At 34.4% G+C, this 17,301-nt stretch overlaps 1 protein-coding gene across 1 annotated transcript in view; it reads right to left on the reverse strand.

Moving 5' to 3' along the window:
- ENPP1 (ectonucleotide pyrophosphatase/phosphodiesterase 1) overlaps window positions 1–17,301 on the reverse strand; it is a 67,565-nt gene that overhangs the window by 14,992 nt on the left and 35,272 nt on the right. The window contains exons 4-16 of the mRNA XM_004263822.4: window positions 16,929–17,054; window positions 15,965–16,025; window positions 13,704–13,801; window positions 11,745–11,824; window positions 10,724–10,843; window positions 9,085–9,194; window positions 7,642–7,707; window positions 7,262–7,334; window positions 6,002–6,110; window positions 4,891–5,022; window positions 2,746–2,777; window positions 1,863–1,990; window positions 540–609 (exon numbers count right to left, since the gene is read on the reverse strand). Of these exons, the coding sequence (XP_004263870.1) occupies window positions 540–609; window positions 1,863–1,990; window positions 2,746–2,777; window positions 4,891–5,022; window positions 6,002–6,110; window positions 7,262–7,334; window positions 7,642–7,707; window positions 9,085–9,194; window positions 10,724–10,843; window positions 11,745–11,824; window positions 13,704–13,801; window positions 15,965–16,025; window positions 16,929–17,054 (1,205 nt within the window). The remainder of the gene's footprint in view (window positions 1–539; window positions 610–1,862; window positions 1,991–2,745; window positions 2,778–4,890; window positions 5,023–6,001; window positions 6,111–7,261; window positions 7,335–7,641; window positions 7,708–9,084; window positions 9,195–10,723; window positions 10,844–11,744; window positions 11,825–13,703; window positions 13,802–15,964; window positions 16,026–16,928; window positions 17,055–17,301) is intronic.

The following is a 17,301-nucleotide window of genomic DNA, read 5'->3' on the forward strand; positions in this document are numbered from 1 at the left end:
AAATCAGAAAATTATTATGAGTATATTTTGAAATTTTTAAAGTGCCAGGTAAATGGAAGGCATTATTATCTTGGGGGCGGCCGTGCTGCGTAGCTTGTGGGATTTTACTTTCCTGACCAGAGACTGAACCCAGGCCCTCAACAGTGAGAGCACGGAGTCCTAACCACTGGACCATCAGGGAATTCCCAGCATTATCTTTATTTGAAACATAACTATGATATCTTTTCACCTATTAAATTACTGGCTTTCATTTACTGTGGAGCAACATTCTTAATGAAGCACAAATACATACAAAATAATTACTAGAAATTTAGTATGAGGTATAAGTCACATTCATAAAACATGAATATAAATATTTAACAAAATTCTATTAATTTATTTAATGTCCAAAGTAAAACAGCTACATGAAATTATAAGCTTCATTAATTCTCATTCAAGACATATAATGACAGTCTATGATTTTAAGTCTAAAACTTTATATATCAGTTTTTTTCTTCAGATGTAAACCATAATTTTTACTGTATAATAGGTTTACTCACTTGCATATTTGAAAATGCATTGTCAGAGCCGTGAAATCCACCTCCACAATATTTCCTTTCTGAAGGATTCCTAATTTTCACATAATATAAATTAACAATGTAAAGTCCATTCATAAAGCAAAACTGACAATCATGACATTATTTCCATTAATAAAGAGTAACTATTCCTTAATATATTTCTTTAATATTTTTGTACATTTTTTAATATTCTTTGATAAAAAATAAGTAACTATTGTTAAGCGAATCAAAAAAAAAGTAAGTAAAACCACTTGTCTTTGAAAAGCATTAAGGGACAGCCACCTTTATCTTTCATTTTGTAGACGAATCAATTATAAGCAATATGGTATAAAGGAGAAAACCATTAGCATGGTTTTGAACCCTAACCGTACTATTTACTCAGCTGTGACTTTGGCGATTTAATTATCTTCTCGTGGTTTCAATTTGTCATGCTGGGTTTATAAAAATTAAACGGTTTGTACTAAAGAAGTGCTTAGAACACAGTAGATGCTCACTAATATTAGTTCTCCCATGAAGGTAAGGACCTCCTCTTCTTTCATATTCTTTTTCTAAACACTGAAAGCACAGCTCTCTAATAAAGCAGAGACAGTGCAGTTCTGTTGACTGAATTCTGGTTCCCTGCTTAGGTTTTGCTGGACAGGGGTATTTATCATCCCTGGCTTCCTGGCAACCATACAGAGTTAATGATCAAGTTTTGAGATATTAACAATACGAACCATCCAAATAATTTGCTGAACACACCAATAAACTGAGGTTTATTAATGGACTAGTATAACAGGAATGAAAAAACAGCTTTGTCTAATGAAGAAGGTAATGGCTCATTATTATAAAGAGTTTTGCCAATTATTTGTCAGACTCTGAAGGTATTATTAGGCACAACTGTAACATGCAGAAGAGATACAATGGCAAGTGGTTACACAAATGTGGAGATAAGAAATAATCAAGACGGATGTGAGGGGACAGAGCAGTGGTTCTCAGCTGGAGGTGACTCCCCTCCCCAGGGGACTTCAGGCAATGTCTGCAGATATTTTTGGTTGTCACAACTACAGAAAAGGTGTTTTTTCATCTAGTGAGTAGAAGCCAGGGATGTTTTCAAATATCCCACAACAGACAGGACAACTCCCCAACCACAAAGAATTATCTGATCCAAAATGTCAATAGGCCAAGGTTGAGAGACCCTGGGATAGAGTGAAGAGAATCATATTTGTAGTTTTCATATAACGACATCATTGGAAAGGGCCCAATCGTTACCTTGAATTACGACAAGATCAAGCTAAGTTTGCCTGGGAGATTGTCAGAACTTACAATGCAAGTTGCCACTGAGGGTCCAAATAGAATGTCAAGGGCTCAATCCTGTCACTTTTGGCAAAGTGCAAACGCTTGGGTAAGAAATGTTTCAGGTAAGGTTTGAAGTGCTGGTTTGGTTCCTGGCACTGAAATTGTAGAAGGCAAAGAAAAACCATTATTTCCATATTTTCTTAAGTGTAAACTTCCCTTGAAATTGCTTCCTAACTCCATATGAATTTTTTCTCACAAACATTTAATCAGTATGCCCAACAAGTCAGATGCAAATAACCTGAGTTCTTACTAGCGATATAAAGTACAAGTTGAATATTCCCAACTACTGAATATTCTTATTTTTCTAGAAAAATCATAATTATTACATAAGAGTCCCAGGATGCTTAGATTGAGTCACTCGTTTACCTTTGTGTTACTACTGATGATCATATTTTCAAACACACTTATAACAATTTTAAGAATTTTCTTTAAAACTGTAAGAATTTTCTATCAAGTAAAAACATGTAGTATAGATAAATCAGCACTAGGACAAAAGCTTATTTTAAAAAATAGGCATAAGAAAGACTGGTAGAAAATACCTCATAATGCTAACAGTGTTTATGGTAGTACAGCTCTAGGGCTTTCCCTTCTATTGTTTTCAGTTATTTCTTGTACTGTCATATAAATTTAACAATGCCAATAAATAAATTCTTAAAATTTTAGAAACCTACATTATTGGGGTATGTCCTTAAAGATCTTTAAAAACTACAGAGCATTTAAATGTTGGCCCAGATACTCAAAAAATTAGATTAAATTCTACAATCCCAAGAACAAATACTGAAACTTTCTTCTAAATATATTTTATACAAAACTAGTAATAACAAAGTAATGGGGGAAAAAAGATACTCACAGAAAGGTTTTTGGCAATGCCTTCATAATTAACTGAAGGGGGGCAAAGGTAAGAATTAATAGTTGAATGGTATGCTACCATTAGAAATAAAAATAATACAAAAAATATATAATGTCAGACTCAAACCCTATATTTAAATACCAAAGCTGGTTTCAAACAGATCATTTAAATCAGGGGTCCCCAACCCCCAGGCCACGTACCGGTACCGGTCTGCGGCCTGTTAGGAACTGGGCCACACAGCAAGAGGTGAGCAGCGGGCTAGTGAACAAAGCTTCATCTGCCGCTCCCCATCGCTCCCCACTGCTCGCATTACTGCCTGAACTCTCCCCCCTCCCCATCCGTGGAAAAATTGTCTTCCACGAAACCAGTCCCTGGTGCCAAAAAGGTTGGGGACCACTGATTTCAATTATATATTAGCCATTGACAGGAATAAGACAGATCTTTAGAAACCACCCAACCTCCACTACCACCATGCCTGTGAAATTATGTCCTATTGTTAAGTGAAAAGGCAAGTCATAGAACATCAGTTCACCCATCTGTCATTCATATGTGTGTCCATTCATCCATCTGCCTGTCCATCTGCCTATCCATCCATCCATCTATCTGTCCATGCATCCAAATATCTATCCATCCTTCCATCCACCCATCTAGATCCTGTATAATGTCACTTTGTAAAAATAAAAATGAATGTGTTTTACATATACATAGCAAATACCTGGGAAGATACATCCCAAATCTAAGTATTTATCTCTAGAGAGAGGAACTGAGCTGTGAATTAGGGGGATCTAGGGTGGAAAACTGTTACTTTTTACATACCTTGATATTCAAGGATAATTCCAGAATTTCCAAATAAGGACATAGGGGGATTTAGAAGTGAGGGCAGGTAGAAGAGCTCTGAAACTGAATTTTCACAGCAAGCCCACAGTGTACTTACTTAGTGTATTCTGTGATGTAAACAGTAACTGCGTAGCTCCCTACGATTCTTTTAGCTATACTTTACATAAGTTTGAGAAAATTATCCAGATAAAAGAATATGTACTGTATATATATTTTAATGTGTGAATGTAGATACAGAGATATGTAATTTTTACTTGAAATTGGGAAACTTAGGGGCCTAATTGAGATAAGGGTGTGGCTAAGCTTAGCCATTCTATCCTAAACATCTCTGGGGACTGCCATTGCCCGTATAGTTTTATAACAGGTTTTCTAACAATCATGTACTACTTTAATAAATTTTTTAAACACTAATTAAAACTTGTTATTGTACAAGTTAGTGTCTGTGCTTTGGGTTACTATGTTAATATATTTGCATAACTATTTTCCTGCAGGGAAATCTACTTCTTCTCATGAATATTCAACAGTATCTACTGAAACATATAGCACTGCATATACCCAAACCTAATCCAATGCTGACGACTGCCAGAAAAGCTCTTTTCTCTTTCCATTTCAAAGGTAATTGTAACAAAAAGATAAACAAAACTGCCCTTAGTATTTGCGAATTACCAAGGATGGTAATCAAAAAGAGGGGTATAATAGAGGTGCAATCAGTTCTGAAATAGGCTTGACTTTCAAAAGAATGAATATTTAAAATTTCTTGGTAGTTTAGTTTGAGTACAACATGGGGTCAAGAGAGAATGTGAAATTTCTTCTTCTCTATTCAAAAAACACATTCTCATTGTTTTTTGGAACACTTTAAGAAAGTCATTCCTGAGAATAGAAATTAGTTGCTTATAGAATTAATCATCTCTGCCAGCATTCCTCCTCATAATGGAATATTATCCTATAACATCGGTAAATTATTTTAATGAAATGACATTAATTAAAGTTGAATAAATGTAGTCGAACTTTTCTCTTAAGTTTTTATTTTTCTAGTACAAGTAATCTTGAACCCAACACAAGCAAAAGATACATCGATAACATAAAATTGTACCAAGTTCATCAAATAATATTCTTAGCCATGAATAACAGATAAGCGGTTAGACTTGTGCCCTCACATCTAGTTCCATAAAATCCCAGAAGATCAGCCCTGGAGATTTAATCATGAAAAGGAAATTAACTGATCCTCTTTAATTTAGAGACATAATGATTCTGAGGAATGTATTGTGAATATAATCATATTCAAAATTAGCATAGAGATATACTTACATGAATAGTATTTATCTGGTACATCAGAGGGTCTCAATCGAGCTGCAGGTCCATATATAACTTTAACATTTTTAATATCCCCCAGATATTTACTCAGATACACATATTTCTTACAACTGCCTTGTTCCATGCCTAGGAGAAAAAAAATCCCCAAACATGTTACAACTTTAATAAAAAACATTTAACATGTAGGACAGAATTTCTTTCCCTTCCAGAATTTAAATCAATAAACATGAGGTCAGCACTCATGACAGCTGAACATCTAATAGGTAAGACACAGAATTTCATGTATATCTACCACGTCACTTAAAAAAAAAAATTTCCCTTTCCTTCATCCAAAATTAGTGTTTCTTCTTATTTATATATTACAGTATCTTTATGTGAGTGATGAGGAATATCACAGTTTTAGACTGAATATGAAAGCGTAGTTACTTTCTCAGAATCACCTAGCATATTAACTATGAGTATAAAACTCTCAACCTCATTCCAGGACTGGGGGCTTCTTTAGGATACAGCTTCTTAGGACTGTTTCTAGAAATAGTTTTCAGTAATTATTTCTGAAGTAAACAATAATAACAACAAAAACAAACAAACAAAAAGAACGTCTTTCCTATTTTCTTGTATATACATTGCTTTTACAGTCCCAAGGCTATACACATACATGTTCTAAAGGTCACAGTAAGTAAAAGTTAACTTAAAATATTGCCAAAATTAATACATACTGCTTTTAAAAGTCAGCTTTATCATGCTAGAGAAAACAGAAGCAGCACATAATAATCTATTCAAATTACACCTAAAATTTTTAGAGTAGATTTACCAAAATTTAATATTAAAAAAATTGTTTTAACTCTCCAAGTTCCTGGTGTATGCCCACCCCAAATCAGGAGATGAGTGCATTGTGGTTAATAGGCTCTTAGGTTTCTGTGAATTCTACGTTTCACTTGTGATTTATATTTAATGTAGTATTTTCTAAAGGCTTTCTACAAGAAATCACATTTAAAAGAAAGAATTAACTACAAAAGTCAGAGGAAATAATAAAACAATAATCAATCAAGTAAACTTCTGGGGGCACCATTTAACCTGAAGGAAAAATGATGCAAATTCAGGTTACCGTGATCTGAGATAAGGATGAGGTTCAAACATCTATGCAAGTTCAACTCTTTTAGACCATCCATCAGCATGCCAACCATGTTGTCAACCCTCTGCAAAGCTCTGATGACCTAAGAAAGGGAAATAACCTCAGGTCATGCAGTTAAAAGTATTCATGAAATGCTTCTTATAGTTCTATGTACTTAATTTTTTAAAATTAAAATTAAAATTCTAGGAATACAGCCCATTGTTTCCATACAAACTGTATTATTTTGCATATGAATATCACAAGGACACAGAATGGTGTATGATTTTGGCAAATTACCTCTGGCTCTTCTCTCCTCCTCTCTCCGGGCAAAACCACGGGAGGCAAATTCTTGTGCAGTTTTGCCTGTGTCTTCGGTACTGTATCAAAACAGTCTAACCTTTATCTATAGTCTGTGTATTTCACTGTATTATGAAACAACCTCTTTCAACATGGTCTTTCTTTCACTCAAAGATATCCAAGCAACATGGACTGGAATTTTTAAGTATGAAGATAAAGTGGGTTTCGATGAGCCAATAATACTAGCGTTTAACTGAGTTTATAAATTGATGAATATGATTTGAAAAGCGAGGGGCTCGACCTTGACTGAAGATGAAACAGAAAAGCAGGTACTTTGGGAAATCTTTAGTGAATAGAAAAAATAGCACTGGTCTTAAAACTTATGTGATCTGATAATCAATTACAAAATGATCCTTAGACTTCTTGTAGCCAAACTGACCTAGACACAGGTCTTAATAGTGAAAGAATAAAAATTATACTAGCATCTGGCCAATTGTTCAAACCAAGATAAGAACTACAGGAAACTTCCATTTGTCTAATTATGACATGGCCGCACTGACGGCCACACATCTCCCACCCCTAAGAAGGAGCATTTCTACTTAGCTGAAGGACAGAATCAAAGCAAGGGCATGTGGGTTGTTAACTACACTGAAATTACTGGAGATAGGTTTTGATGGAAAGAGTACAAAGGGTGGAGTGTGACAAGTCTCATTTGAAATTGAAAATATAGAATTTAACTCATCACTGGTTCAATTTAACACTGTAGATAGCGTAAAACAATGCTCCCAACTCTTTTTGATTAAAGTGCATCTTTTGGTTTAATAAAAATGTGCTTAATACTCACTCTTTCCAGAAATCATGGATTCTTACAGAATGGTCTAGAAACCTGCTTCAAAGCAAGGTTCAGTTAGATATTACCAGGTTTAATGAAGTAGTCACTGATAAAAATGTACTTACTTCACTGCTGACTGGTCCATAAGAGTGACCTGAAGAATCTGGTTCTTCTAAATACAGAGTGTAAAAGTGTGGTCTAAATCAAACAGTATCAAAATGTAATATTTTACGAACACATTGTAAAACAGAATAGAAAGAATAATTCAACAACTGATAGTGAATAAAAGTTAATACAACACTGGGGTAACATTTCTAAAATTGCTGAGAAATGATTTACATGTTTAGAGTTCTTCAAAATGTGGCTGTAATAGGACACTGAAGAGTTCATTTGGATATAAAACATCATAGCCAATAGCAAAGTTTTCCTGTCATCTATTTAAAATATTCTGACGTTTTTATAAAACAAAGGAGTATTTTATGACAGAAATTAATCGTCTACATACCTTTCATCTTTAGGAAGCTGCAGCCACTTAAGAACAGCTAAAATTCTTTCTTCAAATGGTACTGAACTAATATGAAAGATAAACAAAATGAAAACAAATCTGTGACAACTGTTTGGGTTTAAGGTATAAATGTGTGTCTCACTGAAAATTGCATTCAGAGAGACTAAAACAATTCAAGGCATCAAATGTGTTCCAAGCAATGTAAGAGTTTCATCTGAAAACTTAAAATTGTTTTCTCGACAAAGAAACGAACATTAAATTTTACACATATGGAAGTTGTAGCCAGGTTTAAAAGATTTGCTTCCTATACTCTACCTCAGGATCTTACTCCTGGACCTGAGAATAGCAATTGCTATGGCATGAATAACCCATGCGTCAATACACTCTTCAAAGAGGACCTCATGAAGAACTCACTCATTGACGACTCTTAGTAAAATTGGGAAGTGGACACCTAATGAGCAGACAGTTCTCCAGGCAACAATTTCTGGGCAGAATTAACGACACCTTCCTGTGGGCACAGGATTTTGCTTACACGTCTCCATCAGAGTGCTTGCCCAACCTCAAGTACACTTAGTTGTACCTTGAGAAGGTCTCTATCAGACCTTGAGAAGCCAGAGAACATATATCACTACTCTTCAAATCCCCCAGGCCTAGGACAGTGCCTGTCACATAGAATCTCAATAACCATCTATGGAATGAAACTAACGGCAAATAACAAGGTGCCCGTGTGTACCCTAAGGAATAAACAACAGCATAAGGTCACCATAGAAAATCATTATGCATTTCTTGTTTGGAATTTATGAACTTTTCCTTTCGTCCCTCAAATACATTATCGTATTGATTTTATGACATAATTTCCCAAGTGAGAGACGAAACTATTTTGCTAGTCTCCCTAAAATGATCCAAAGAGAGTTTTCCAGAAAAGAAGTTTCTGGTTTTTTCGTGGTACCTCATGGATTTTGAATATCACAGGGAGGTTACTTCAATCACTTCTCACATTAAATGGAACGTTTAACAAAGTAATTTGAAAATGCAAATCCAGGGGTACCATTAATATCTTCTTTTAAATAATATTTCCAGATACCAGAGAGTCACTCCTACCTGTGTCCCTTTAATACTTTCACCTCCTTCTCCTCGTTCTTTCTCCCTAGAGTGAAAATGTGCAGGACTTCTACTTTCACCAGGACTTATCTTATTCCTGCCCAAAGATCTGAATGCAAACTCTAACATGTTACCAGTGCTTTCTAGAAAACCTCCAGGAAAAAACTCGTCATAGTTTTACTGTCTATCTATCATCCATCTAAAACTCTTTGAGACAGAGTTCTTATTCTGACAGGTCTCATTTTTCAAACAACATATCATTCAAATGCGAGAACTCAGGCTATGATAAGAAAATAAAAAATTCTATGTTATAGGTCCTAGAAAAAGTACAGCTATACATACCCATTATACACCTTATAGATGTCTGGGAAAATTCCATTAATTTTCACATCTGATCCTGGCCAAAAAAATGTGCCCGTCTTCAGGCCTTGATATTTAGCTGTAAGCCAAATCTGGGGAAGCCAGTGAAGGAAAGTTAGGAAATTATGCAAGCATTCATTTCTTAGGAAAACATCTGTTCACGCAACCCCAATGCTTTCCTCCCAAATGCTAGAGTGTTTTTGACATTAATAAGCTCCAGCAGTTAGACTACAAAATAACAATGTAATATGACTGTGAACAGCAGCAAAGAGAAATTAAATAATCAGAAATTAACCTAAAAAATATGAACAGTTGATAACTCCTGCAACTTTTATAGTCATACTTCTACTTAATAGGTTCCTTCTTTTTTTTTTTTTTTTTTTTGGTACGCGGGCCGCTCACTGCTGTGGCCCCTCCCGTTGCGGAGCACAGGCTCCGGACGCGCAGGCTCAGCGGCCACGGCTCACGGGCCCAGCCGCTCCGCGGCACGCAGGATCTTCCCGGACCGGGGCACGAAGCCGTGTCCCCTGCATCGGCAGGCGGACTCTCAACCACTGCGCCACCAGGGAAGCCCCTTTTTTTTTTTAGCATCTTTATTGGGGTATAATTGCTTTACAATGGTGTGTTAGTTTCTGCTTTATAACAAAGTGAATCAGTTAAACATATACATATGTTCCCATATCTCTTCCCTCTTGCATCTCCCTTCCTCCCACCCTCCCGGTGGTCACAAAGCACCGAGCTGATATCCCTGTGCTATGCGGCTGCTTCCCACTAGAATAGGTTCCTTCTTAAAAGAAGAAAAATTCATGAAAGGAAAAAGAAAAGAAAAATTTACAAATATACATATCTTTAACTTATTGACATTTTCGCTTATGTAACTAACATTTATTAAGCACTTATTATTGCCAATTACAGTTCTAAATAGTATTCTAGATTATTAATTCAACTAATCAATGAATTAATTCAACTAATGGCATCCTAGATTATCAATTCAACTAATCATCACAATAACTCTATGAGGTAGTTAACAGTATTTACAGTATTATTTACAGTACAGATATGAGAAAATTGAGGCACAGGAAGAATAATTTACCCACAGTCACACAGCTTTAAATGTCAGAGCTAAAATCTGAATTTATAACTTGCAAATGCTCTTCTCCTTCCAAGAGGAATAGCAAGACTATCCAAATAGACCTTATAGAATTGTCATGGCAATTTATAAAAACTCAAAAGGAGAGCACATCTAAATCACAATCAGAGAGAATCTTCTAAGTTAGCAAATGCAAACAAAGTCAAAGTTTACACCTGTAGAAACAGTTAGCTTTGTGTAGATCAAAATATTACCCCCAGACTACTGCTCTTCGCTACTAGGACAAAAAGGTAAGATCAAGCAGAAAAGAGAACTGGCTCAGCATAACCCAAACCCCACTCTGGAATAAACTACATAATGATACAAGCTATATTTAGAGTTACCTGAATTCATCTCTGTTTGCATAAGGATGGCAAAAAACATAGTAAATGAAATGAGTTATTAAAAGCTCCAGGGAATCTGGGATTTTACTCTGATAGAAACAGATGAGAATAATAAAAATAATTTTAATAGATAAAACAAACAACTCACTGGTTCTCCTTTGTACCACTCAGGATTAAATTTCTCTTTACTTTTAAGTGCAAAGTAAGCATTCCTTTGGGGATCATACATTTTATTGTCAATGAGGCCATGGGATTCTGGATAAAGTCCCTAAAAAATATAAAATAGAAGTTTTATGCAAGTTTTAAGTTTTTAAAGTTACAGAACAAAATCATCAAAGAGAAAAAGACAACTTTAGCTACACAGAACTTAATCCAGCTTAAGGAGAGGAGAAAAAAACAATGGGTATTGTTAAAACACAACCAACCACTCGAGATTTTATGGAGTATTTGTGTTTTAATTTATGTAATAGGAGAAAATAAATTAGGAATGATATGGATGAAGTTCTATATAAAGAAGCAGCCTAATTTTGAAAAATGTACTGTGTTGTCCTTTTGCATTGCTCAGTGAAACATTTCTTCAGAACAAACTCCTTTTTGGTTGGGTCCAAGAATAGCTTGTACCAACACAAGCTAAAGTATTAATTCTCTGGCTTCAACCCTAAGGCCTAATGAATTCTACTTTTTTTTTTCTGGATTCAAATTAAATCTCCAAACTTTGAGTGAAACAAAAATAGAGCTGTAATCCTACCTAAAGTCAGGCAAAGTGGCTTGCTTAGAACTCATGCATCAAGATGACTGGAAAGACAGCTGAGAACATGTGAGTGCAGACAGTCTGGGGCTCAAATAAAGTAAGATAAAAACTAATGAGAAAAAACAGGACCCAAGAATCAGAGACTCTTAAATTGAAAGGGAACCAAGAAATCATTTCTTGGAGTCTTTAGTCACCTCTTTTCACAGATGGGAAATGGAGATCCAGAAAGTAAAGTGACCTGCCCAAGGCCACAACTAGTTAGTAGAAAAGCTAAGACCAGATCCTAGGTTTCCTTGCTTAACTACACAATGAAAAAGAAGTTATTTTTTTCTGATCTGAAATCTACTTATTCTCTTGAAAAATATTACATTTACATCTCACTTCTGTGAACATATAACAGTTGAAATGCAGAGCTTACTGTGACAATGCTGTAGTGATTGGGGAAAGTTTTTGTTGGATATACTGGTCTCAGGTTTTTAGCATATGTTCCACAGGTTTCTACAAGGGAAAAAAATTAAATATTGTTATTAAATACAACTAACAATCTGTTTCCCTCATTTAGCTTTGATACCACAGACTTCTAAATAGTACTAAAAAGTGAACCTAGAAGGGATTTACAACCATATAAAAATTCAGGGTGAATTACAAAGCAACATTTTGGATTCGAATTCAATGTTAAGAATTAGTTTTTCTCTTACTTAGAAAATCATTAAACAAAATAGTTAAGCCAATGAAATAATTATCCCATACTTATCAATAACATTAAGTTCCAGATGGACCATAATGATTCTTGCTAGATCTTTGTCTGCTACTACTTGGTGGTAACATACCAAATTATAGGAAGTAGTTATATTTTAACAACAAAAAACTGCACTAGTAGCTAAATCTGCAAAATTAAAACAAGAATGAAGCAGTAGCTGGGATGACAGTGTCCCACCCCAAAAATCCAATCTAGCTAACTCTAGACAAGTTCAACACTGCTCTAAAGATAAAAAGCATCTTCTGGCTTCAAGTACAAGAAAGGACAGAAGTCAAACTGTTGCTGATTTAGCCCTAGTGTCACATTCGTCTTCTGCCTCTACCACTGAAGAGGGAATACATAACTAACGATTCTAGCATATCAATACCCCATTGCCTGAAAATATTCCTCAGATTGGCATGTGTCTGTCTATCTCACTGCCTTCCAAATAGTTCAGAATTACAAGCTACATTCCCCAACTACCCAAAGAGAGGACTTAGTCTAACTGTGTATTGATTTCCTTTCAACTTCATATATAGGTACCTACAGCTCCTTAATTCTGAACTCAGGTTCTGAACTCATATTTGGTGCTATGGAAACAAACTTTCCTCCTGATGATAACAAAGGGCCATATTCAAACCTCAAAGCTCATGAGCCTGGCTGGTAAGAACAGAGCCTTCCTTGCCCATGCAAGCTCTCTGCTAAAGACTTTTTTATGTCAAATGATTATTTATAAAAACTATTTTCTTCCCAGGAGAAATTGGAAACTGAAGTTTTTAAAAGTTCTCCAAATATTATTTTGGTTTGTCATAAAAGAAGTACAATAAATGTACCTATGTATTTACTGAGAGTGACTTTGATGTTTAAACCAACCTCATATACTCAAGTCTAGTAAATAATGTTTCAGAACTCCAGAAGAACACCAAAACAGTGTATTTACTTACTTCTAGTTCAGTCCAGCATTACACTGTGGCTACTTAAATACTGATCACTGATAAGCAATGTTCTACAGTTTTTATACCCATATTTAATTTTTTCTTTTTTCAGTAACCATGATGATACAAGTGATGCCCATATTATTGGTGGTTAATGTGATTTAAAACTTTGGCATTAATACTAAGAAAAGACAATTTTACTATTGCATTAGTAACTTATACAATAATCATTCAATTAAGGCTTTATTGAGATAAAGAAGTTGGAAGGATGCTACATGATACTATAAGATAAATAACAAATATTCTATATCTACCCTACTAGAAACATAGCAGAAATATCTTCAGTTTTTGAAATGCTATTTTAAGATGTAATACATATTAGATAAATATATAAATAATTTGTCCATAAAAGGAATCCAAGTCTAAAAAAAAAAAAGTATATCTTATCTCATCCTTATATCTACATCTATCACCAAGGCATAAAAATCCTAAAATAACTACTATTATCTCAGAATTATTTAAAAGGCAGTTTCAGAACAATTACAATATTAAACACTAGTTCCTTATCATTAGGTTTAACTCTTTTTCAATAGAGGAGTTTAGTAAAACAGATTCTGCCAGTATTTTTCGAAAAAAAGACTCCTTCCTTAGTCTATCTCACTGAAACTGTGGCACTCCAATAGTAAACTCTGAAGTTACTCACTCAGCTTGCTAATAACAGGAAGAAGTCCACCCCAAGTGTGTAAATATTCTGCCCTGAAACCATCCAAAGAAAATAAGAGGGTAGGAGGCATTTCAAACCTGGATAATGAGAAAGAAAGAAAAAAAATTGTTTAAAGAAGAAGAAAGAAGACACAGATTCAGTGAAGATTTTCCACTGAGGTTGGTATGTAATCTTAGGTAAACTAACAAGCTCAGCAAACATCCTCATAAAGAATATTTTGTAAGCATCTATATTCACATATATGCTTTTATATTTTATCACATATATCATCAAATAGTACTGATTAAGCACTCATACCATTCTGAGCCACCACACAGAGACCATCATTTATGATTCCTGCTATTCCAAAAGCTAGACCAAAGGCAACTAAAATGTAATCATATTTTCCCAACTTGCAAGAGAATAAATGTTAACAAATAGCATGTTCTAAATTATGTTTCTTGTTTCCACTATTTTTTTTCTGTAAAAGCATTTTCTGATATTGTCTCTACTTGAAACTAGTAGATAGTATCTCATATCACATAAATTATATACAATATTTAGCTTTTAAGTTTACCATATTTAAAAGATATTAATATTTAATAGAGAAGTTGGTGAGGTATTTACTACATTTAAATATATAAACAACAAAGAAATGATCCAAAGCTAGAAATGAACAAACAATGAAGGTACACATACACACACACACACACACACACACACACACACACACAGATTTACATGTGTGGTATGGAAATCCAAAGAGGGAAGCAAAAAAAAAATGTATAATGATATTCCCAACAAAAGAGAATAACTATGGACAACCATTCCATGGCTACAGCAAAACAGGCATGGTTCAGAAATTTTGCAGCTTCTAATGACATCTGATAGACAGACAGTAGGAAAGTCGTTTATCATTGGATAACCATGAAAAAACTTTCTACTGAAAGTTTACTCAGTAATTTAAAAATCTGAGCACAAAGATTTACCTTACCTTGCCTTTTCCAACCCTACTGCCTCCCCAGCTTACTCTCATACCCAAACACAAATGGAAAAAGGAGGAAATTTGTGTATAATTTCCACTAACTAGTATTTGTACCAGAGTTCTGCTGGGAGACTGCAGAATCAGCTGCATATAGTCTCAATGGTCCATGTCTGTATAAAATTATTTCTATTCAATCAACAGAAAACATAAAAACAGTTTGCTGGGCCTCCAGGTAAATATACGGGTATAATACGGGTAAAATAAATATACGGGTATAAAAAATATAATAAAATGTGTCCTAAATTATGGTCTTCTTGTAAAGAAAGAAGGACTTATATTTTCCACTAACAGAGTCAACATTACAATTGGAAAATAATAGTCAATGTTTAGAAGGAAAAGGAAGATTCAAAATTCATTAAGTGTAAAATTTCCAATATACCTTGGACTTAACAGACATCTTAGGATATATGAGAAGTCCTCTTTGAAAAAAGTCTCTTCTGTTGGAATTTTTTGGGTTTAGTTTTTGCTGCTATTACTGTTGTTTTAAACAGAAAAGAACTCTTCCATCCAACAGAAAACAAAAATACATATTTAAAAAACAAAAATAAATTATATACATAAGTAAGCTAAAATACAGCTTTAAAATGTTTAACAGTCTGGAAAAATCATTATTTTAAAGACATAAAAATATATTTCTGAAGATTAGTAATTCAAATTATATGAATTTGAATTCATATATCTTTGTTCAAGTGAAGCAAAGATGATTATGTTTAATACTGTCACCAAATTTCTACCTTCTGAATTCCACACAAATTTTTTTTGATGACCTTGTAAACATAAGGTATTATAAAAATACTCTAAATACAAAAATAACAAGTATAAATTATAAAAATTATGTAACATCTTCTCACAGACATGTTATCCCAAAAATATATAAATGAACCAAAACACACAAAAAAAATAAGAAGAAGCTGTAATTTGCTGTAAGTTCAACTTGAAAAACTTCAAATGAATGTAAAGATCCTTCCTTCCTAAGAAGGAAAACACAAATACTTTCACCCAACACTCATGAATACGAAATATTTATGACCTCTCTTTTTTCCACTAGCTTCCACAGTGGGGAGTCATGCCATAATCATCTCTATACCACCAGTGCCAAAAGAAGGCTTAACTAAAAATAATATTTACTGAAGCAATGAATAATTATTATTTTTATTTGGAAAGAGAAAAAAATGGTACTCCTAAAAAAAATTAGTATCTCAGAATATAATCTTACCCTGCTGGACACTGTGGACCATTAATGCTCTCACATGTTTCTTCTGCCCAACTTTTCTCACCTAAAACATTTTCAAGAAGTACAATGAGTTAAACATACTCAATAGAAACAATGATTGTGATGCCTGTGAGACACATTAGGACAGATTCCAAAAACAAAATATGTTAACAGATACATAGATAATATGGGACGTGATTCTAGGGAAACAAAACAAATAAAGGGAGTTATTCTGTTTCAAAATAAAAGTTAGCTGATATCAGGAATTAAAAAATGAATGTATAATTGCAAGACGAAAACATACTACTGTATTTGGGAGAACTTGAAGGCACCTTCTCCATTTTCAAATTGTTAATATTTTCAGCCAAAATTTACAACCCTCCTTCTATCCACCCAACAAAATCTTCTGGTATTAAATCCTTGATGTCTTAGTTCCTCTCATACAGAGCCAGGTTCTGTCAAAGAATTTCAAGGAACCCTGTAACACCTAGACGAGACATCATCATAACATCAGTTTATACAGAATCTTATGCCCTAACTTCACGTCCATTCTCTCAATGCACAGCAGACATCGCCCTCACTTACTATAAAGGAACCTGTTATATAGTCAGCCAGGACTGCAAAAGTGATCTTTCCACAAGTACAGCGTTAAATATGCAGCTAATATCAAAATAACATGAGGGGGTTGTAGCAGAAGAGTGAGGACTACAGATAAAACAACACTGGCCATGTTAGATAATGGTAATTATTAAGCTGGGTGATGCAAGCTTCATCACATATTCTCTCTATTCAGGTACATATGTTTGAAATTTTCCTTAATACAATGTTTTTTAAATATTTTTTCAGCTAATATGGTGGGTCAATAACTATGACTTTTAATGTAAAAAATACATCTGTGCTAAACCCTGCTAGGACCTAGGAAGATGTAAGCCTGCCTCTGAACCCGGCGAGGGCATGACCTCCTGACCTCGGCACAGGGAGCCATGGTTGATGCAGCAGTCGCCCTTGTCCTTGCAGTCATCCGAACAGGAGCAGAGGCTTCGGGACAACCTTTTCTCACCACACCTGAATTTGCTGCAAGTCCATATCCGTTCTAGAAACAAATATCAACATAATACATTTCATGGTCCAAATTCAACATGTCCAAAGTGAATACAGAAATGTCTCTGGAACATGATCCATGAAGAGACAATGGACCATTTTCTAACCCTTAGTCAGTCACAGAACCTGCCACCACAGTGGTCAATCTGAACTGAGAGAAAATATTCAGGCAGTAATTATTATTCACTAAAAAGCCAGAATCTCATCATTTTAAAATGTAAACAAACATAATTCTTATT

This window comes from Orcinus orca, chromosome 12, assembly GCF_937001465.1.
Source record: "Orcinus orca chromosome 12, mOrcOrc1.1, whole genome shotgun sequence".
NCBI lineage: Eukaryota > Metazoa > Chordata > Mammalia > Artiodactyla > Delphinidae > Orcinus > Orcinus orca.